We start from the raw sequence: 23,131 nt of genomic DNA, 5'->3' as shown, positions 1-23,131 counted from the left end.
GCCAGTTGCAGCCAAATTTGGCCAGTAGGTGGTGCTCTAAGACACCCTAGGATATCTGTACTTCTCTTTCCTGAGCAGATAGCAGGAGAAGCAGAAGAGACGACTAGGGATAGAAATATTTTTAAATGGTTAGATAAATATGTAAGCTTGAAGATCAGCCCATAACTTAGTCTAACCCACTTTAGGAGTTATAGACATACAGTACTATATGGGAAGCCTTTTTTTCTTTTTATGAAATTACTTGACCTACATCAAAATAATAGTATACTATTATTGTTATTATTTGTTTATTATTATTTGGAGATAGCATCTCATGTAGCCCATACTAGCCTTTAAGTCACTATATAGCCAAGACTGACCTTAAACTTTCCTCCTGCTGCTGCCACGTGCTGGAATTACAAGTGTGCACCATCACACGGTTTCTGTGGTGCCGGGGTGGAGCTCAGCGCTTCCTGCAAGGCAGCAAGCATTCCACCTGCATTTTTATAAATTCACCGAATCACGTTTTCCTAAACCTTTAACTAAAGAGGCAGTTTCACATGAAACTCACTTGTCTGGTAGAAGCCTCAGAAGTAGAGTGCCCAAGGGAAGGGCTGCTAAGACTCTCTTTATTTTGGTGGACAAGGCATTAGGAAGCTTAAGATAGGAGCCTACAAACACGCATTTTTTTATTTCTTAGTTTAGTTTTGATTTTTGAGACAGGATTTTGCTATGTAGTCCAGGAGGGTCTCAAGACTCTCCTGCCTCAGCTTCTCAGGTACGTACAGCAGTGTTACTCTGCTTATGAATTTGGAGTTCATTTTACTACTGAAAGAGACAAGCTAATAGGTATATGATGGACTAATTTGTACTGATACGTACAACAAGTTTAGTTCGTCATCTGTCAGCTCCAAAGGCTAAACTCCAGTTTTAGCATTTCCAAGGCCAAACTTTTTTTTTTTTTTTTTAAATCAGAACTAGGTTGAGTAAGAACAAGTTTTTCCTCTAATCATTCCCTTGGATTTGTCTTCCCAGGAAAATGACTCTTCAGTTGCTATCGACCGATCCTTTTTAAGTATGCTTCCAGGCCAGTCTCTCACAGATAAGCTTTACAACATTTGGATTCGCCTTCAGAGCCACGTCAATATTGTGTTTGACAGTGAGATGGACAAATTAATGTTGGAAAAGTACCCTGGCATAAGACAGGTGAGCAAGGAATTGGATTCCCATCACAAGTTGGTGAGGGTCCGTAATACACAGCTAACAACTGGTCTACGTCCCCAGCTCCCATCCACACGTTTATAAATGCACATTATACACACTGCCACAGAACAAGAAAATAGTAACATAATGGAGTTACCTAGTGTTCTGTCACTGTCACTTCTTTTGCTCCTTACAGATCCTTGAGAAGAAGGAAGGCCTATTCCGGAAGCACATGATGGGAAAGCGAGTCGACTATGCAGCCCGTTCAGTCATTTGCCCAGATATGTACATCAACACGAATGAAATTGGGATTCCCTTGGTGTGTTGTTGGGGAGAGGCCTCATTTTGCTACTGGTAGCTGGGAGGTAGCTGGTGTGCCGTAAAGGTCTGGGGGCAGAGTTTGTTGGTCGATCATAGCTGCAGTGGGAAGAGCGTCTAGTGCTTTACATGTAGGGGAGGAACCTGTCGGGAAGGAACTTGAGGTGCATAACAGTATTGCCATCCTTTTAGAAGACTTTTACCCGAGGTTATTCTGCATCCTGTATCTGTATCTTACTCTTGTCAGTCTTAACCTAGTTTTTAAACCTTCCATGTCCAGCTGAGTCCATGGTGGGAAAAGGAGAGGGCAAGGGACTTTCAATTCCATATGGGAGTCTGACCATGGAGAGCAGAAAAGCCCTCAGAAAGGCACCATGTGTGTGTCACCTGTCCTTCCCAGTTCAAGGGGTGCGTGGCTCGCCTGTCCACCCGTTTGCTCCCTTGGCAAGCCAGCTTCCTTTTCTCACTTCCTCACCAGTTAAAGCCTTGGTGCTCATTAGCAGCAACTCTCAGGCAGACTTCCTCCGTAATGGGCCTTGAGGTCAATAATTTGAAGATGGTTTAATTCCCTCTGTGCAGAGTTTCATTTCCTTACACGCCACCCTGCATCTCTTGGGGAAGTCGGTAATGAGCAGAGCTAAAGTGTTCTGATTCTCCGGCACATTTTGGCTTCCTGTGCAAGAGCTTGCTGTGTCAAGAACAGGCAGAGAAGGCTCTACCGTGTGTTCATTGGCTCCCAGGAACCACAGGTCCTTGCATGCAAAAAGCTGGACTCTATACCAAAGGAAGCGTTATGAAAGCTAACTATATTCTTAGGTGTGAAGCCCTAGAAGGAAAGGCCTAGGCATGTTCATTTTCTTCTCTAGACAGAATGTAGAGGCCACCCTAGCTTTGACCTCAGTGCCTAGAGTGTCTGGGTTTATTTGCTAATGGCTTGTATCGTGAGGAGAGATTCTAATGCTGTTCACCCTACTAGCCCCTACTCTACCCCAGTTCTCAGAGTAGAGGAGCCTGGGGTTGTTACAGGATAACTAGGAAGAACAGAGTGGGTAAGACTGCAGGTCTCCTCCCTCCCCGGTGGCACCAGAGGTGTTATGAGAACAAGGAGGTGAGATAAGGAACTAAAGCCTGGCAGGAAACCACACACCAGATAGTGTCTCCTAAAGCTGTGGGCCAAGTGCTGACCAAGCAGTAGACAAGGCCATTAGCACAAAGTTAGAGAGGTGGGACATGGCAGCGCTCCTGCACTGCCCCTGCACAGGACCTGCGGTGCTAACTTCCTGAGCTCCCAAGTCTTTGATGCACTTGTGTATATGTTGAAGTATCAAATAAATAAAAATCAGTGGTTCAGAAACTCGCTTAACTATAGAGAACTCGCCTGTTTTAGAGCAGGTTTCAGTCTAGTGTTGACAAAAGAACCCTTTAATGTTCTCGGGTCTCAGAATTGCAAATCCATTTCCTCTCAAATGCCACTGACTGATGCTACGCCTGGACTCAGTACGAGTACCTTGAGCACTTAGCGATGCCTGCTAAGATGTGGAGGGGTGCGGTGGCTCTCAAGTGCCCCATACCACTCCTTTGGCGACCCTGACTTTATTGGCAGACCGGTGAAGTTTCAGCATGTGTTTAAGAAACTAATGCATCAGTTGCCCAGTCTGTTCCCTTAAGGGAACAAGCGAAGCACAATGACTCCACAGAGGAGACAGATACCGTTCTGCCTACAGAAAAGCCTTGGCTAAGCAGATGGTCCCCACAGTTTGGAAGGATATCAGACAATTCATTTTGTTAGTTTTTGTATTCCTGGAACATTTGTCTGCCCATCTTGAATTTTAACATGCAATCCTGTTTCTAGGTATTTGCCACAAAACTGACCTACCCTCAGCCAGTTACCCCCTGGAACGTGCAGGAATTGAGACAAGCAGTCATTAATGGACCCAACGTGCACCCAGGAGCCTCCATGGTCATCAATGAGGATGGCAGTCGCACGGCCCTGAGTGCAGTGGATGCTACACAGCGGGAAGCTGTGGCCAAACAGCTCTTGACACCAGCCACAGGGGCTCCTAAGCCCCAGGGGACAAAAATTGTAAGTGAATGAAGGTTTAGTTAGGACTGATTAGTTCCTTCTGATTCCTGCATGCTACCTTTGTAAAGGGCTACTTGAAAGGTGGTACTCAGATGAGGAGCAGCTTCACTGGAGCTAGGGAGAAAGACAATTTGAACTCAGCCCTCATACTGAATTAGCATTTCTGGGGTTGGCTGTTTGTAATAATGGGTACAAACTCGACAAAGTTCCCACCTGCCTAGAAGGAACTCTGGAAGAGCAGAGACACACTCTTGGCATGGTGATCACTGGTTTCTTCTGCTGTTCGGTGCTGGCAGCAGCACTAGAGGGCGGTCCTCTTGCTTTCCTTATTTTTGTAGTTCCACTCCATCAGAACAGCAACACTACTTGAATTAAATTCTGCTCTGTGCTGTTTTGCTTTGGTGACGGCGACACCATTCAGACTGATTGATAGGTCAGGATACCAATTTTGTTCTTTGTCATGTTGGTACATTGTCAGGTTTTTTGCTCGGAGCTATGTGAGGGATTCGAGAAGCAGCGAGGTTTGTTTCACTTAACTTTGATGAATCCAGGCAAATGTAAAATAATCTTCCGGTTCTCTTAAACAGTTGCAGTGAGAAGAAAGGTTTCAAGAGTGTACGATGAGGGGTACACTGTGTGCTCAGGCTTTGCAGGGACGTGATAGGGATTGCCAATAAATATCAGAAAGTGAGCCCTCGGGGCTGCCGGGGAATCAAGGCCAAGTGCAGGCTTGTTGTAGAGGGAGCACCGGGACACTGCCCTGGAGGCTGCTGAGAGCAGAGGAACGTGAAGCTATAGTTTCCATCAGGAGAGAAGAGGGGCGGGCATCAAGGAAAGAGACAATTTTTAGCCCTTCTAGATTTGAGATGACTGTGGAGAAAATAAGGGTCCCTCTGTAAAAAGCGTAAGTGTGAGGCTTAGATGGGAGAGACCATGGAATTAAGAAAAAGATGTCAGAACATTAAACTCATTGAGCAGAGTACATTGAAGAGAGAAGAGGAGGCCCCCTGGGAATGTGAGCTGGGGAGCAGCAGGGAAGTTAGGGAGCGATGAGACTGGACTTGCTGGGTTTGTGTCTGCTCTTGTTTCTTGTTTGTAGTTACGGAGTTCTTTAGGGCGAAGCCACAGTCACCTGTGAGCATAGAGGGAGACAGATTTCATGTTGAGGAAATAGACGTTAAGTAGCTAGGAACATTTGAAAGGTCAGTCAGAAACGGTCTGACATTATGGCGGTGTAAGGGTAATACAGAGGCACTAGGGTGCTTTCTTCAGGTGGCCTGGTTACTTCTGTGGGCGCAGGTAGGGCTAGGCAAACAGTAGGACCGGAGCTCCTCTGAGGAAGGTTTGCTCAACTGCTGTGTGCTAGGGAGATCACATGGTGCCAGTGAGAGATTCCTGGATAGCACTGACGGTGAATTAGGGTGGCTCAGTTGATTATCTTCCTTCTTGGGCTCAAACCCTTACCAAGGTCACGAGGCCACCTGTGGTCTTTGCTTTCTCCACTGGTCCCACCTTTCAACCCAAATTGTTTTCGCCTCTCTGCAGCTGGCTCTATCTCCTATCAGACTTTGCATATGCTTGGGGCTCTGCCCTCTTTATGACTCCATGGCGGATTTCTGCTGTTCCTTCAAGTCTCAGCCCAACCCTCTCTTCCCTAAGATCATAGTAAATATCTCAACTTTAATTGGTCGCACAGGTTATTGTAACTACTCAGCTCTTACTACGTAGTGTAAAAGCAAGTGTAGACAAATGAATGTGTGTCCAAAAGTATTTATTTGTAAACCAGGAAGCCATACCGCAGATGGTATTCGTTAGGTACTACCTGATGTATTCCCCAGCACACAGTCTGTACCCTTATTCCTTTCCCTGCTTCTTGTTCTCACCACGTTTTATTATCCCTGTGTGTGTGCCCATCTCTCTTGTGTCTGAGTTCCCCATTCCTGTGCAAAGACAGGAAAAGACTTTGAAAGAAAAGTGGTCCTCCCATCGGGTCCTGCGACTTGGGATGGAAAGTTTCATGTCAAAATGTCAATAATGCTATGTAAATATAGGATACTTCGACTTCTGCATTCATTCACTTCTAATTTGTTTGTCATTTGAAAGAGTTTGGGCATTTACTACATAGAGCTCAGGACAGGACAGAAGGTCTGGGGGAGGCGACTCAGAAGAAGACTAAGGATTAACTTACAGGTTAGATGAGGGGGGAAGGGTTGGTGGAAAGGTCATTTTCCATGTGACAGAGGTAACCCCTGTCCTTTCCCCTGGGCCTCATCAAGAAGGAAGTGGTCAGGATAGCGTAGGCTTGTTTTTCTGCCTGGCAGCTGCCCTAAGCAGCCTCTGGCCCCATGCCTGCCTTGCAAACTCTGACCCAGGCTCTGGGGCACACTAATTTTCACCATAGTGTTTATTTAGTGACAAGAGAAAGGAAAGGCCTTGGTTTGGATTGGCAAGGGGAGTGCCCTGTGCTCCAGGTTTTTGTTTGGCTTGGCCACTGTCTGGCAGACTGGCCTACATCTCTTCCCAGCTGCAGTGAAGTTGCTTGTGCTGGATTCACTAGACTCAGATCCTAGGCGCAGCCTTTGTTTTTGAGACTGGACCACAGATCTGGCTAACTTTTCCCTTGAGACTCTAAGGAAAGAAAACCTCAGGCTGTGACGCACTAAGCCAGCCAGTGCCTTGAGCAGAGATGCTCATGGGAATCCTCAGAGGTCAGGTCTCCTTGGAAACACAGGAAGGACTTTGGTGTGGGCCTAGGAAGGTTGGAATTCCTTGGGAAGTGAAAACACGGGCCCTGTGCCTTTAGGACTGCCCTCTGACGGAACTTGAGCAGAACGGACAAGACCTGTGGGAAGGAGGGAAGAAGTAGATCCCTTTACAGCCTGAAGGCCAGCTTACAGGCCCAGCTTCTCAGTGTGCCCTCAGACACGGCAACAGAAGGATACTAGAACTGTTTCCTCCCACCTCCCAACTGCCGCGGCCCAGAGGGGACCTGAGGAAGGGAGACGATTACCAAGGGTCCCTGTCCTCTGGGACACTTTATGTAGTTGTTTTCAAAAGTGTCATTTGGTTTTTAAATCAGCTTGGAGAGAGAGATGTTCTGTCATAGGAGCACAGCAGAGTGGGTTTGAAGGGGAAGTCTGATCAGTGTTTGTGTAGAAGGGGAAATTACTCGTGCTTTTTTATTTTTTAACGTTTGTATCTTCTGGTTTTTCCCTTCAGTGAGCACATCACTTGTGCAGTTTTTCCTGCTTTCTTATTAAATTTATTTACTGGAGAGGAAATAAGGGGGCTTGCATGCCATGGTGTGTGTGTAGAATCAGAAGACAGCTCTCAGGAGCTGGTGCTCTCTCCACCATGTGAATCCCAAGGATGGAAGTCAGGCTGCCAGGCTCAGTGGGAAGTGCCTTTCCCTAACACTGAGTCATCTCTGGCAGGCAGAGCAGGAGGACCATAATTTTGAGGTCAACTTTGGCAGCACAGCAAGACCCTGTTTACAAAATCTGTTTGCAGAAGTAGTATGTATTCTGATAAGACCTGTCTGTGATGGTTCAGATGTTACTGTGTGCCTTCTTCCCCAGAGGCCTAGCAGTGAGGCGCTGCTCACCTTTTCCCCTATGCAGCTGCCCTAGACACAGTCGGGCTGATTTCCTGTCTCCTTATATGCTACAGGGCTTTTATTTTTTTTCCTTTGCGTGTTAGTACGTCTTTCATCATCACACTCAGACTAGTATTGATTTAATTTAGCATCTGTTATCACTGTGTAGCATTCTGTAATGAGCATACCCTGGGATTTACTGCTTCCATGGGACAATTTCTGTTTCTTTCCTACTGTAAACAGTGTGTCACAAACATACCTTCTTTTTGCTTACCTTGATGCTTTCTCCCTCCTGAAAGGCTAAAAGAAAATGGTTTGAATGTTATAGGGGGTATTTTCAGATCGTTTTCCCCAAAAGATTATGGCGGTTTTTAGTTTTTATATTTGTTTTGAATTTTTGAAGTACAAAATGTTTTTGGAGTCACTGAACTGAGGCTCATAAGCCATGTCTTCCAAGTCTTAGATATTCTGTGAGAAGCTGGACTAATCACTGCTAAACTGTGGAATTCATGTGTGACCTTGGGAGGATTTGGGAAACCTGTCAAGCTCTTTAAAATCCATGGAGGCATGCAGTTTCGGGACTTTTTATCTGTTTCTCTGTTAACTCTGAGAGAGGGCTCTGCTCAGCTGTGCATTTTGGATAAGGTGATGCTTGCTGCACCCGACGTGTGGCTGCCCATGTCTGCTTCTTACACCTCTGAGCAGAGGGACCCACTGAGAATTTCTCAGAGTTTCTAGAGCTTTTCTGTAGATCAGAAACTCCCCTTTCATCTCGTTGACTGGAACACGAGGCCTACAGAGTTGACCCAAGTGAAGTGTGGTAAGCCCTTGGAGGGATCGGTGATGTTGCAGACTTTCCCACGGGCACTCATCTACCCGTCCTTCTGTGTCCCCAGGTGTGCCGGCACGTGAAGAATGGGGACATTCTCCTACTGAACCGACAGCCTACCTTGCACAGACCTTCCATCCAGGCCCACCGTGCCCACATTCTGCCTGAAGAAAAGGTCCTACGCCTTCACTATGCCAACTGCAAAGCCTACAATGCTGACTTTGATGGAGACGAGATGAACGCCCACTTCCCCCAGAGTGAGTTAGGCCGAGCTGAAGCCTATGTCCTGGCCTGCACTGATCAACAGTATCTTGTTCCCAAGGTAAGTCTGACCTTGAGACCATGGCATGGTCATCACCAGCATGACTTGGCATGCTGAGTCTGGACCGTGGCTGGTGGACAGCTCCAGGAGAGGAATGTGTGGAATAGGAGGTTCTAGGTTCTTCACAGTGTGTTTTTCAGCTCTTAGTGCCTAAAATCAGTGAAACATTTTTGTCTTGTTGTGACTTAAAATGTTAGGATAAAACCTGGGACAGTCTCACAGCAGACTTCTGGTCCTCTGACTCTCACAGCCATCCTAGGGAGCCAGATTCAGTAGCTGAATAATAGCATTTAGTTCCAGACTTGTCTACATTCTCTAACTTACTGGTTTAGCAAGCATTTAGCATGCAAAATATGAAGACCCACAGAAGATTGATCCTTTAGTTATGAGGAGCCTAAGGTTGGGTATTTTTCCTGTTTGGTTAGTCTTGTTTATTTTTATGAATTTTTTTATTGAAATATAATTACATCACTTCCTCCCTCCAACCTCTCCCATACTCCCTTCTCAAATTTATGGCTTCTTTCTGTTTAGTTATTATTGTGTGCGTGTGTTTAAGTGCATAAATATTAACTGTATGCAAAACAAAATGAACTGAACAGGTTATATTTAATATGATTTCAGGGTGTTGTGCTTTGTATTGGATAACCAATTAAGGGACTTATTCCTAGGCAAGACTATTTCTCCCACTCTCAGCATTCCTTAGTTCACTGTCTTTGTCTTGGGTTTGGGCCCTACAAAATTTTCCCCTTTTGTGATCGTATGTGTGGTGGTATTATTATTGTTTGGGTCTTGTTTAGGCAGCCGTATTGTTGAGGTATCTTGGTTAAAGCCTGTCACCTTTAGGAGACACAGTCTCACAGCGGGCTTTTGGTGCTCTGGCTTTCACAGTCTCTTGATCCTCTCTTTCATCATGTTCCCTGTGTCTTAGGTACAATAATTGTGTTATAGATTATGCACCCACAACACATACACATACACCCACAACACACACACACACACACACACACACGCACGCATAGTTACATCTCAGTTGGGCGAGGTACTAGGTTAGCTGTTCTCTTCATTTTGACCGGTTGTAATTTTCTTTGATGAGGGGTGAGAGGGTGTATGTATAAGTATTTGGAATACAGTTAGAAATTAGCTAATTTAGTAAATGTCAATAATGCTTGCTTCTATAAGCTGCCTAGGCTCAGGTAGTTTTCTTGGTTTCTAGTACCAGGCATGATTTCCTTTCTCTTAGCAGGCTGTGAGTCCAGTGAGACAGCTGTGAGTTACTGCTGAGACCTGAGCGCCAGTATTGCGCAGATACCTGCTGTGCTGGCCATTGCTGTGGTTCCTGGGCAGCAGAGCTGAGCGGGGCAGCAGAGCTGAGCGGGGCAGCAGAGCTGAGCGGGGCAGCAGAGCTGAGCGGGGCAGCAGAGCTGAGCGGGGCAGCTCGCATAGCGCCTTCTGTGAAAACTAGTCCTCAGAAAGGAGGCTTTTGGGTCAAATCTAGTTTGGATCCTCTAAATTCTGTGGCTGAAGGACATGATGTCTCAGCAATAGGGACTTGACTTCTGGGAGGTAGTCAGGGGCGTTAACAGTAACTTATATTTGAGGGCGCATCTCTTGGATTCCCTGACCAACGGCTCAAAAGGGAGTTATTCATTACTGGTTTTTGCTTAATAGTCCGTGGCTCAAGGGGAACATTGTTAGCCCAAGTAGGAGAACTTCATTTAAGTTATATATGTGTACATATGCACGTATTTTTAAATGTATCATATGTAATTTTAGATAAATAAAAATAGTATGATTCCCGATGGCTTTTTCATTTATCTTTAGTGTTTTCTTTCCTCCTTCCTCCCTCTCTTACCTGCTGTATTGACCTCATTTTCCCATCTCTGAGCCTGTTTTAAGAGGTAGCTTAATCCCAGGAGTCCAGATAAGATTCCCCAACAATTCATGAAGGCATCTCTTTGAATTCCTTCTGTTTCCCTTCATGGTTATTTCTCGTGGGCAATCTGATGTGGTCAGAGCTGTCCAAGTGGACATTCGGGAAGGATATATTGTTCTCCTATTGTTCCTTATCCCCTGATGTGTTCACTTCATGTCAGGGGTCTGGAGTTAGTGAGTGCGGGAACAGAGCAAAGAAAGCCAGACTGAGAAGAAAGGGCTGAGTGTTTTCCAGGCTCCGTTTCGTCTTTTCCACCTATTCAAAGGACTAAGGCCTTTTCAGAATCTACAATTTCTTGGCACTGATATATAGCATTCATTTGGAATGTGGTGGGATCTGAAGAGACTTGAAATAGCAATGGAAACCACAGGTACCGTTTATAAGTGTGTATTCCATGCCAGACACTGCAAAGTGCTGTACACGCTTCTTATTTCACACTGTTCACAGTCCTCAGAGGTAAGTTCTACTAGCGTCTACACTTTACACGTGAGGAATGTCACTGACATTGGAGGAGGACAAGGAGCTCCCAGGACCTTGTGCTGGCTCAGCTACAGAGAGGGAAAACATGAACTCAGGGAATGCTAGAGGCTGCCCAGCATTGTCTGCCCCTTAGATCTTCTCCCCCATCAGCATTCTGTTACCCTAATATATAACTGTAGCTTACCTCGTACCAGTTTGTGCTTAACTTTGCTTTTTCTGCCCACATTTATAGGCCATTGATTAGCAGAAAGTCTGAATACAGGAAGGTGTTCTGAGCCCACTAGACCACTCAGAAATTAGAAAAGATAATTTGCTAATGTGAAAATTGGCTTTTTACTTTCTCATGTAATAACAGTAGTGAAAAAATTAATAACAGCAGTAGTAGCTGTCAGAGTGGTAGTAGCATGAAGCAATCTTGTACCAGCCCTGGACATTGGTCTGTACATGATGTCTCTGTGAACAATTTACAAACATTTTCCTATGCAGTCTTCACAGCAGTCTTAGTAATGGGTGCCATTTTCAGGTGAAGAAACAGGAGAAATTGTTGCCGTCAGTGTTGAGAGGTCAAGACTCAGACCTCTAAGTCCTTAGCCTCACTTGATGGCTGGGGCTGGGCTCGGACCTAGGTGTGGATACCAGGGACTGTTTGAGCCCATTTCACCAAAGGTGGACACTACCAGGAAGTGGCAAGTGAGGTGGTGACAGTGACCTGAGTTTTGTGTCCATGGGGAGTTGGAGCCCCCTGAGGTCTTCAGACTAATGAGCTTGCATGGGCTAGTCCACAGAGCAGCCGGAGGCTTCCTGTTTGTGACGTGCCCTGAAAAGGACCGGCCTGTTTGACTACACATGAGCCTCATCGCGAGCCCCTGTGTCTTGGGTTTTACGTTCAGCTTATGCTTAAGGGCAATAAGAAGAACCCAAATAAATTTTTTTTAAAAAAATTGTTTTTAACACCAAAACCCACACCTAGGACCCTGCTTATGCTACTCGTGCATTCTTCTACTGAGCTGTGTCCCCAGCCCCACTGAGCTATGTCCCCAGCTCTTGAATTAAAGGAACCTTGGGGGTGGCCTACAAGTTCTCTTCACTTTCAGCCAGCTTGTTTTGTCAATATAGTTAAGATTATGGTCAATTTTATTTAGTCTTTAGTATAAATATCGAGAGGAAAATCCTTATTTTACTTATGGTTGTAAAAATCCAGCATCATTGATGGCGGAGTAATACCAGTCAGGGTTGCTCTAGCTAAACAGAAAGCCCGTTGTTTAGGACTCTTTCTTTTCTCTCTTTTGGTCATTGTCCTTCCTTTCATTTACATTTCACAGTGTCCACTGCTTCATTCTTTTCTACGTCTTCTTCTTTGCCCAACTGTAGGGCCAAGTGGCCTTCACTGTTGGCTGTTCTGTGTACAGAGTAGAGTTTCTGTTGTCCTCTTCATTAAAAGCTGAGGTGAATAGAACTTTTAACTTAAAAAAAAAAAGAAAGAAAAGAACCTAATTTTTCATTTATCTGTTGAACAATATTTCCCTTCTGTTTCCTTTGTTCTCCAAGGGCCAAAACTTTGTGAAAATTTCTTAACAAAACTTGATGTAGTTTCCTGACTTCTACTTAACTATAAAATTCAAGATATAAAACATACTATTTTCTCAGCATACTGACCACAGATACTACTATTAATGTCATCTCGCTGGGTGTTAGATAATAGCAGCACCGACAGTTTTCTGGGGCTTTAATTCAGAATTGTGCTTTCCAGCCCTAAAATGTTTTTTAGGAAATTCAAAATATAAGTAGATCCTTAATAATCAAATTAATTAGCATTTTCCCTAGAGTCCATGATTAATGCGTTGAAAGCAGTTTAGCTCTTTAAAGAATTTTCTCGTCCTGGAAAAATCTAGATAGAAAAAAAGGCACCAGGTTTGTCATATAAGTAATTATTACTTTTCCTAAAGAGTAGAAATTCTGTAGTAACTGCTCCAAGAGACTGGGATAGATCAATGCATAGTCCTGGCTTGGATTTTTCCTCTAATAAGAACAAGATCATTTTTGGATTAAGAAGATTTTTTTAAGTTTAACTTTTTATTTAAACCTTTTTCATACAATATTTTTCATCATGTTCTTTTAAAAAACAGGAACAAAAATTAAAACTAAAAAAATCAATAATACAAAATATAACAAAATAAAAACACACACACACACAAAAATGTATGGAGTCTGTTTTGTATTGGCCAACTACTTCTGAACAAGGGGCCCGCCCTGGAGTGCAGTGGATTTACCCAGTGTCACTAGGGAAGATAGTTTTTATTTATGTTAGTAACTCTAAACCTTCATTAGAAAGGCTACATGGTCCATCTGTTCCTGCCGTATGTTTGTGGCACCTCTTTTTTAGCCCATCTCTAATGACTATGTGAGTTTTCATAGAGCCGTCGTTACAGTGTTTAGACCATTTGACAAGAATCCTCGTAGTCTTTGAATTAGTACATGTCTTCACGTTCCGGCTCTTCCAACAACTGTGTTGGGAGGTCCCAAGCCAAGCCCTTGGTTATGAAACATGGCCATAATATGACAGTCAGCTGATAATGCTCTTTGAGCTCTAGTATCAGTTTTCCTCAGATTCCTGTAACTGCTTACAGAGTATCAGTCAGTATGCTATTTTTACTTCCGTTTGCCTATGTTGCCATGAACACAGACCTGGCAGATAAGGTCCAGGAGACGGAAAATGTCAAATGAATTTAATATGCCCTTTGAACCTGGGCTTTTAATAAAATCCTGTGTTTTGGCCTTAGGTAGTTAGTACCTTCGTGAGAACTTACCTAAACCACATGCTGTATTCTGAAGACACACTAGTAAAGGATATTCTTCCCCAATGTAGTCGAATACATCAAGACCCTCTCAAGAATCCCCAACCCAGGCTGTGGTAGCACACACCTAGTCACAGCACTCATGAGGCAGAGTCAGGCAGGTCTCTGAATTCAAGGCCAGCCTTGTCTACTTAATGAATTCCAGACAGCCAGAGGTACAGTGAGACCCTGTCTCAAAAAGACCAAGTCATTTCTAAAACTTCAGCTGCAGCGCTTCTCCCAGAGAGATGGGGTCTGGCCCCCCCTCCCCAGTCTGTAAATGGCCCATTCTGTGCTGCTCTTCTGTGACATTTCAAACACTTTGTGGTCATGTATTCGTCTCAGCATTTGTTTACTATCTGGCTTTTCCTGAAACAGGCTGATGATTCGCCAAATGCCTAGGCTTACAGTAGGCTCTCAATAAATATTTGTTAAATGGATGACTGATTTACAGAAGAACAAGGCCAGAAATGTGTGAAAACGCAAAAGCATAAAACCAAACTACAAAAAAAAAAAAAAAAGAACACGACTGACAGTAGCCAGACCAAACTTATGCATAAATGCCAGAAATCTACTGAGTAACCAGAGCCAGATGGTCATAGGAAAAGGAAGGCTTGTGGAACTAAATGAGCTTGAAATATTCTTGCCATAAGACAGTAGGTGGCTGGCAAAAGTTGAGGTGCGTGTAACTCCCGGTCATGTGATTGTGAGGCCTGTTTCTAAGGGAAAGCATGGGGTGGATAGTATAGCGTTTATATGAAAGCTCTTGATCAAAGTGGCTTCCAAGAACATGGTTACAAATGGAAGACTTTGACTTGAAGTTTGGCTTTGTTCTTTTCTCCTTGATTTGCAGGATGGTCAGCCATTGGCAGGACTGATTCAAGATCACATGGTTTCAGGTGCAAACATGACCATTCGGGGATGTTTTTTCACTCGGGAGCAGTACATGGAGTTGGTGTACCGAGGGCTCACAGACAAAGTGGGACGTGTGAAGCTCTTTCCTCCTGCCATCTTGAAGCCCTACCCACTGTGGACAGGAAAGCAGGTAATTGAGAGAAAGCAGCCAGTGTATATTTTAAAAGGAAATAAGCCACTCATATAACAGTTTCAATTTCAAGAGATCCTAGAGCAAAGACAACAAAATCTCTAATCATTAAACAGTCTGACTTTCCCTTTGTGTGGGGCTCCAAAGTCTGGGAAAACTCAAAGGTGATTCTACTAAGAGTAGGTTGCATGGTTCCTGTTTATTGATTTTAGCATGAAGTTGGTGTCCCCTAATTCAAATGCAGTGCAAATGCCAGTGGTGTTACAGTTCTAGTATTGAGGTTCATTGAGAAATAACCAAAGCCTTTGCTGAGTTCATTGACACCTGATTTTTTTTAGTGTTTAAATCCAGCTTTCTCTCTTTAACAGATGATACTGCTGAGACTAATGTTAAATTACATGTTTAAGGTTATTAGAGGAAGAATTGGAATTCAAACTCAGGATTTTTATTGCCCAAAGCAAACATATAATAGTATATATGGAAATCAAATGATGAAATACACTACAGTATATTCTTCTACTGTTGCCTGAGCCTCCAAGTTCAGCTTCAAGGATCAGCTTCTAGAGTCTTGACTCTTTACCTATAAAAAGTGGATTTGAAAAAGTCTCTGTGGCCTCCTCCAGCTCTGTAATTCTTTAAGTCTGTGAAAGTGTCTTGGTTTTTAGTTTTTTGTTGTTCTTTTCAAGACAGGGTTCTCTGTGTAACCCTGGCTGTCCTAGAACTCACTTTGTAGACCAGGCTGGCCTCAAGCTCAGAGATCCACCTACCTCAGCCTCCCAAGTGCTGGGATTAAAGACGTGCGCCACCACTGCCAGCTTTGTCTATAAAAGTCTTAAACACCATGATTATTTTATAAATGATTATGTATCTATTTTGTTGCTGTAACAAAGCCCTTTAAATGAGGAAGAGTTTATTGTAGCTCAGTTTCAGAGCTTTAAGTTTGGGTCACTTGACTCTGTTGCTTAATGAAGTTAGGGAACATGTGGTATAGCAGAGGGGCAGGAGACAGAAAAAGAACCAAGAAGAAGCATGGAAGAGAGGCCCTTCAGGGCCGTGCTCCAGGCCTTCTACTATATGCCTTCTACTATAGCAGCAGATTCAGTAAACTCCTCTGTGGATTAGCCCATTTGATGGAGTTAGCACTTTCAAGGTGCAGCCATCTCTCAGTAGTCCCACCAGCTGGGGGCAAAGCCTTCACCACAAGGGGAGTTTTGAAAAAATAGTTTATATCTAAATTATTGCAGCTGTTGAATTTGGCTTGCTAATATTTTGCTAATATTTTGTTTAGAACAGCTATTACTTTTCTCATTGCTGTAACTGAATACCTGACATGGCAGGAAAGGTTGGTGGCCAGAACTTGAGTCAACTGTCACAGTCAAGAAGCATGGAGACATGAACACTGGTGCTCAGCTCATCCATGGGTGGTGCCTTCCACATCAGGAGTGGGTCTCTTCAATTAAACTTTCCTAGAAATACACAGATACACCCAGAGTTGTGTTCCTATGGTGATTCTAAATCCCATCAAGTTGACAATGAAGATTCACCATCACAAATCAAAAATTTGTTTTACTTGATTGTGTGTGTGTGTGTGTGTGTGTGTGTGTGTGTGTCACTCATGTGGAAGTCAGAGGACAACTTTTTTTTTTACTTTTTTTTAATTGATTTTATTGAGCTATACATTTTTCTCTGCTCCTATTCCTTCCTCTCCCCTCCCCTTATACCCTTATATCTCCCATGGTCTCCATGCTCCCAATTTACTCAGGAGATCTTGTCTTTTTCTACTTCCCATGTAGATTAGATCCATGTATGTCTCTCTTAGGGTCCTCTTTGTTGTCTAGGTACTCTGGGGTTGTGATTTGTAGGTTGGTTTTCTTTGCTTTATGTCTAAAAGCCACTTATGAGTGGATACATATGGTGTTTGTCTTTCTGGGTCTGAGTTACCTCACTCAGTATGTTTTCTAGACCCATCCATTTGCCTGAAAATCTCAAGATGTCATTTTTTTTCCTGCTGTGTACTACTCCATTGTGTAAATGTTCCACATTTTCCTTATCCAGTCTTTGGTCGAGGAGGGGCACTTAGGTTGTTTCCAGGTTCTGGCTATGACAAACAATGCTGCTCTGAACATAGTTGAGCACATGTCCTTGTGGTAATATTGAACATCCTTTGGATATATACCCAAAAGTGGTATTGCTGGGTCTTGAGGAAGGTTGTTTTCTAACTTTCTGAGAAATCACCAAACTGATATCCAAAGGGGCTGTACCAGCTTGCACTCCCACCAGTAATGCAGGAGTGTTCCCTTTTCCCCACACCCTCTCCAGCATAAGTTGTCATTAGTGTTTTTGTTCTTGGCCATTCTTACAGGTGTAAGATGGAATCTCAGAGTTGTTTTGATTTTCATTTCTCTGATGACTAAGGATGTTGAACATTCCTTAAGTGCAGAGGACAACTTTTAAGAGTTAATTCTAGAATATTGCTCTCACCCTACAAAGAAATTCTGTTATCTATTAGTGGACATTAGTAATCAGTCCCACTTCCTCTTCCCAACTCCTAGTCTCTATGATTTTGCCTAATTTGTGCATTTCATCCAAATCTACAGTAAGGCTTTTACATGCTTCTTTGATTTAATATAATGTCCTGAAGGCTAACCTGTATTACTCTATTTTTGTGGCTGAAGAACATTCTATCATGTGGACATACTACATTTTCAGTTGAGGATATTAGGGTTGTTTCCATTTCTTGGATATTACAAGTGAAGCTCCCATGGACTCTTCTCCTTGCCCCCCTTGTAAGCATGTGTTTTCAGTTCTTTGTATAACTAGAATTTGAATCATACTATAATTCTGTATTATGCTATAGTAATAGAATCATATTGTAATTCTGTAATTTTTTGAGGAACACCCAAGCTGTTTTTCGAAGTTGGCATAGTTTATATTTGTCCCAGCAATGTCGATAGATTAGACAAATGTCTGTTCAAGTTATTTGCCCATTTACTATGGTATTTGTCTTTTTATTGTCTTCTTTATTGTCATAAGAATTTTTATATTTTCTGGCCATTAGCATTACACCATATATGTGGTTTCTAAAATTTTTTTCTAATTGTTTGAAATAGTTTTCTATTTTCTTGTCATTTGACTGACAAAAGTTTTAAATTTAGATAAAGTCCAGTTTACCAGCTGTTAGAGCTGTCACCTGTGCTCCTACTGTCACAGCTAGTCATTTCGTTGGTTTAGCAGACATTTAGGTCTTGGGTCCATTTTGGGCTAACTTTTGTGGTGTAAGATGGGGTTCAAAATTCATTCTTGGATATATGTGTGTTTGTGTGTGTGTGCATTTTTCTCAGCACAGTTGCTGATAGTATTGATCTTTTCCATTGAATGTCGTCAACACGAGATCTAAAACCAATTACTTGCAGCTATTTCTTTCTGACTCATGCTCTTTTTGTTAGTGTGTGTATCATAATGCCGGTGCCATTCTGCCTTGGTTTCTATAGCTTCTTAGTGAGGTTTAAAATCAGAACGAAAGTCTTCCAGCTCTGTTCTTCTGCTTTGAGATTGCTTTGACTGAGATTCTTTGCATTCCCATGAATTTTAGGGTCAGCTCGCCCTTTTCACTTCTCTCGGCTGTGCTGTCATTTTTATTGTGTAGGTGTTTTGTTTTGTGCATGTTTGTGTCTGTTTTGTCTGTCTGTGCAGCACATACCTTCAGCCACCCATGGAGACAAGAAGAAGGTATCAGATCTCCTGGAACTAGACTCATAGGCAGTCGAGAGCTGCCTAATTGGGGTGCTAGGAACTAACCTGGGGCCTCTGCAAGAACAGCCGGTGCTCTTATCCCCTGAGCCATTTGCCCTTGTGTGGTTCAAATTTTTCTTTTATTCTTTCTTTTTATTTCTTCCTTTTTTTCTTTCTTTTTTTTGGTTTTTGTTTTGTTCTTACTGTTTTTAGGGTGTGTGTGTGTGTGTGTGTGTGTGTGTGTGTGTGTGTGTTATGGTCAAAAGACAGCTTGCAGGAGTCCGTTCTCTTCTACCACGTGAGTCCTTGAGATCAAGCTCAGATCTTCAAGTTTAGCACGAGCATCCTTAGCTGCTGAGGCATCTTGCTGGCTCTTTTTTGCTTAAATTTATTCCTGAAGTACTTAATTCATTTTAGTGGATTTTGTTGTTTTCAGACTGTTGGTTGCCAACAGATGATGGCATTATTGCTCCTGTAAGTTGATCCCTTCAGCTTCACTGGAGTCATATACTAGCTCTGATGATAAGTTTTGTGGAATGCTTAAGAACATCCTCTGTATACCATGATTTTCCTTTTTCCTCTCCAATCTGAGTGCATGTTGTCGTTTTTCTTACCTGATCGTCTCAGGTAAGAACCTCTAGGATGCTGTTTAGCAGAAATGACAAGAGTAGGCATCCTTGTCCTGCCCCTCGTTTTCTACAAGAACACGCAGACTTTTACTGAGTATGTTAGCAGTGGTTTTGCATAAGTGCTGCTTCTTTACCAGGCTATTGGCATTTATTCCTAGTCTTTAGTCTGTGACGTTTTCTTCACCGTCAGATGTTCTCTTGGGTGAGATAGCAGGCCTTATTTCTCTGTGTGTGAGTGGTTAGCTATGTCTGTTACCTTACACCAAATTCCGGTCTTGACAGTGTCCAGCCTGGCAGTCCCCACTAGCCATATGTTGTTTTGCTAAAGGTGCAGCTTGTGGTGAGCAGCCCAGGGAAGCCTCACCTCTTGCCCGGACTCTTACCCCACCCCCCTCATCATCCCAGCCTGTAGAGCTGAGGTGTGGGGGAGAGTGAACGTTCTGATCGTCTTCTGCTCCAGAAATAGTGTTATCTGCTTTCTTTATTTTTCTTTATTTTCTTTTACTTATACGTGCACAGGTATTTTGCTTGTATGTGTATCTGTGCACCATGTATATGCAGTGCCTGCAGAAGCCAGAAGAGACCATCAGATCCCCAGAACTGGAGTTATAGGCAGTTAGCTGCCATGTAGGTCCTAGAAATTGAACCTAGGTCCCCTTTAAGAGCAGTCAGTGCTCTCAACCACTGAGCCACCTCTCCAACCCCTTGCCTACAATACCTGACTATTTTCCCCCAGCCTGCTCCCTCTGTGGGAATGTGCTTGGCAGCCCTCCTAAGCTAGTCCATTGTTTTGAACACCTGCTTGAGAAAGTGCCTCTCCTGGCCTTCTATCAGCGACTGTTTACAGAGTGATAATCTTTTTGGTTGACTCTGGGAAGACACCCCGACCTTTCAGTAGTAAAATTAATTCTTGATGTAGCATTTAGCGTTATAAAGGCTGATTGGCATCAGGTTATGGGCTTAGTAGTCTTCCTTATCAGTGTGACACCTGTTCGCTAAGGCATTTACTTTGTTCAGAGTGTAGACCTGGAATGTATTTACAGTAAATGGTCCTGTTGGGAGTTAAATAAAAGCATGCTCTCGTCTGAATATTTATTTCCCAAGATTCCTGTTCACAACCCTCACTCTACTCCCCACCCCTGGGGTAGTATTGCAGAATGAGGTCTTTGGGAGATGTTTAGGTCATGGGAGCAGAATGAATGGGATTAAGACCCTTGTAAGTCTTCTAAACACTCTTTCCACCAAGCCAAGAAAGCATAAGAAATCTCCGTTTATGAACTAGAAAGCTTGACTCCTCAGACTCCGAGTCCGCCTCATTTTGTCCTTCTCTGCTCCCATAACCATAAGAAATAAATTCCTATTCCCGCTCTGTGCAGGTTAGGGTATTGGGGATAGTATCCCTAATTGGCCAAGGCAGAACACATCAACACCTCCCAGAGACTTTCCTTCTCACTCAGGCTAAGCCTTTCCACCCACCCTTTCTGCCCCTTGCCCGGAAACACATGATCCTGTTCCTGACTGCTCTGGATTTCACCACCGCTGGCTGAGGCCTTCCCTGGCCACCTTATTTAAAGTCCTGGTGCCCTCTCGTTCTTGCTCTGAGTTACCTTTCCTTGTCCTACCGTCCTCTAGAGCACGGATCCCTAGGGAGTCAAGGCTCCGAGGAGCTTCCCTCTCTCCTTAGTGCCTGGCTCATAGTATTTGATGGGTAATTGCCAAATGAATGGATTTAGCTTGTCTGAAGGCTGTGGATAAACAGTACTTGATCAGAATGTGCCCTCATTGTGTGACCGATACCAGGGCACCCCAATCCCTGGCGTGCTCCACTCCTGCAGCCTGTATCTCCGACGTTTCAGGCTTCCCGTGGGACACTCCTTAGTCAGTTCTTCGCCGTTATGTTCCTGCCTTGAAAGACCAAGTCTTGTGCAGGGAGGAAGTTACTAAACACAGGAATAATTGTCTCTGTTGGAGGACAGCTGAGGAGCGTGTCTTTTCTGGCAGGTGACGAGTGTTAGGAGCCTCCCCATCTCTCTCAATGTCACAAAAGCTTCGCCTTTGTTATTTTACATTACCAAATACTTATTTTGACCCCAAAACAATTATCCTTCCTTTGGCCTGTTCAGAAATTTAATGCAATTCTCAGAGATGCTCACTTTAGGTTGAAGTATTTTAAGGAATAGAAATCCTAATGAAGTTTTAGTGTATTGTAATGGGCTTGTCTTTCAGAGGACCTGATGCCTTACTGAGCCTTGAAAGCCTGAGATGGCACCAAGAGGCAGATGGTCCTAAAAGGGCCATTAACTCCTCCTCTTCCGTCATATTGTCCCCTTTCCTCCAGGTTGTGTCAACCCTGCTCATAAACATAATCCCAGAGGACTACACCCCCCTGAATTTATCTGGAAAGGCAAAAATCGGCAGTAAAGCCTGGGTGAAGGAAACTCCACGGCCTGTTCCTGACTTTGACCCTAACTCCATGTGTGAGTCTCAGGTATGGCTGCCCTTTGTAGAGTTGATTTCTGTTTCTGGTGGTAGGCACATTGAGTTAAAATGAATCCAGAAACTGATGCCGTGCCTCAGAAGATGAGTTTTGTCCAAGGTGGTATCCACTTTTGTTTAGGAGTGAGTGGAGAGGGTTGCTCTCTGCCCTCTGGCTCTCATATGAAACTGCTGTTGTTTTGGGAAGGCTTCCCAGAAGCTGGTGCTGATTCTGCAATGCTTACAATGTAGAGCCCGTATTTTCTTCAAGGCCTCTGGTAGCTTGAGTTCAAATTGCTATGAGGTCCCCAAATCCCTGATCTAAACATTGAACTAGGCTTGGGGAAGGCCAGTGCTTTGCTGCTGTGAGAATACTCCCACCCCAAAGATTTCCAAGGCCTCTGTGTGTTCTTCGTGAGCAAGCATCTCAAGTGTGCAACTGGCTGTGTATTCTTAACAGGGCCTGCTTTTCTCCGTCCCTCCCTCTTCTCTCCTCCTTTCTTTTTTCTGTGGTTTTGAATATTGAACCTAGGGTCCCTGAATGCTTAGCATGAACTGTACCAATGAAGCTCATCCCCTGTCCTGTACCAGGACTGACAGGCGTCCTGTGCAGGCCTGAAACAACTACTACTTTTCCCTGGATAGATCAACAACTTAATGTGTGCAATTAAAAACTTAGCCGGTGTGTGTTCATCTCCCTTATTTAAAGTATGTGTTAGTTTCACATAATCCCTCCTTTTTTCCCTGAAGGATTTGAGACAGGCCACAGTAGAGGGACATGCACAATAAAGCTAATAATGCTTGACTTGTGTGAGTGGCTCCTCCAAGAGATGTCCCCTGCAACCTGACATTAGTAACCCTTCCCTACACAGGTGATCATCAGGGAAGGGGAGCTGCTCTGTGGAGTGCTGGACAAGGCACACTACGGGAGCTCTGCCTATGGCCTGGTCCACTGCTGCTATGAGATCTATGGGGGTGAGACCAGCGGCAGGGTTCTCACCTGTCTAGCCCGCCTCTTCACGGCCTACCTGCAGCTCTATAGAGGTTTCACCTTGGGTAAGTACTAGACTCGTGACCCTGGCTCTGCAGACCCTGTAGATGGCTTCTGGATCATTTTCTTGGTGGATGTTTAAGCTCTTCCCTTCAGTGCTATCCGTCTGACCTTCTGCAGCTACTGTCCCTCTCCCCACCACAGCACAGAGCAACGCTTCCAATCTCCACTCCCATCCTGCTCCTTTCTTCACCTCACCCAGCTCACAAGCAAAGACCAGACCTAAGCAACCATCATGCTTGTAGCTTTCTGAGCACACGGCACAAACCTGACAGAGGAAACAAGGCCAAGCTAGGAGGGAGTAGAGCTTTGGGAGAAGGCTGGCCAACCTCATTCCAGCTCTTTTTAGACAGAGGTCATCATTACAAGGATGGCCTGGATGTGTCCTTGTAGCCGGGCCTGCATTTGTGGTTTTGGCTTCCACGCAGAGGAATCCTTTCTTCATTTTTCTGCTCACATGTAGTCTCCAGTTTCCATGCTATTGTACTGAGATTCCAGATGTTTGCTCTAGTTTTTAAATAGTTGTTGCCTTCCCAATCAAACTTTGGATAAGGTATTCTTAAGTCTATGCCATTCACAGGTAGAAACAAAATGTTGTTGGGTTGAAAGGAAATTACTGTTTA

General features: G+C 43.9%; 1 protein-coding gene across 1 annotated transcript in view; it reads left to right on the top strand.

The window, feature by feature from the left end:
- The window catches only part of Polr1a (RNA polymerase I subunit A), a 63,556-nt gene that overhangs the window by 16,732 nt on the left and 23,693 nt on the right, over positions 1 to 23,131 (top strand). Inside the window, exons 10-16 of the mRNA XM_048420198.3 lie at positions 1,015 to 1,185; positions 1,379 to 1,501; positions 3,353 to 3,583; positions 8,075 to 8,329; positions 14,430 to 14,621; positions 21,321 to 21,470; positions 22,330 to 22,513. Coding sequence (XP_048276155.3) covers positions 1,015 to 1,185; positions 1,379 to 1,501; positions 3,353 to 3,583; positions 8,075 to 8,329; positions 14,430 to 14,621; positions 21,321 to 21,470; positions 22,330 to 22,513 — 1,306 coding nt within the window. The remainder of the gene's footprint in view (positions 1 to 1,014; positions 1,186 to 1,378; positions 1,502 to 3,352; positions 3,584 to 8,074; positions 8,330 to 14,429; positions 14,622 to 21,320; positions 21,471 to 22,329; positions 22,514 to 23,131) is intronic.

The sequence above is a fragment of the Myodes glareolus genome, chromosome 6 (assembly GCF_982192425.1).
Source record: "Myodes glareolus chromosome 6, mMyoGla1.1, whole genome shotgun sequence".
Taxonomy (NCBI): Eukaryota; Metazoa; Chordata; class Mammalia; order Rodentia; family Cricetidae; genus Myodes; species Myodes glareolus.
The sequence above is the reverse complement of the archived record's forward strand: the minus strand, read 5'-3'. Positions and strand labels throughout refer to the sequence as shown.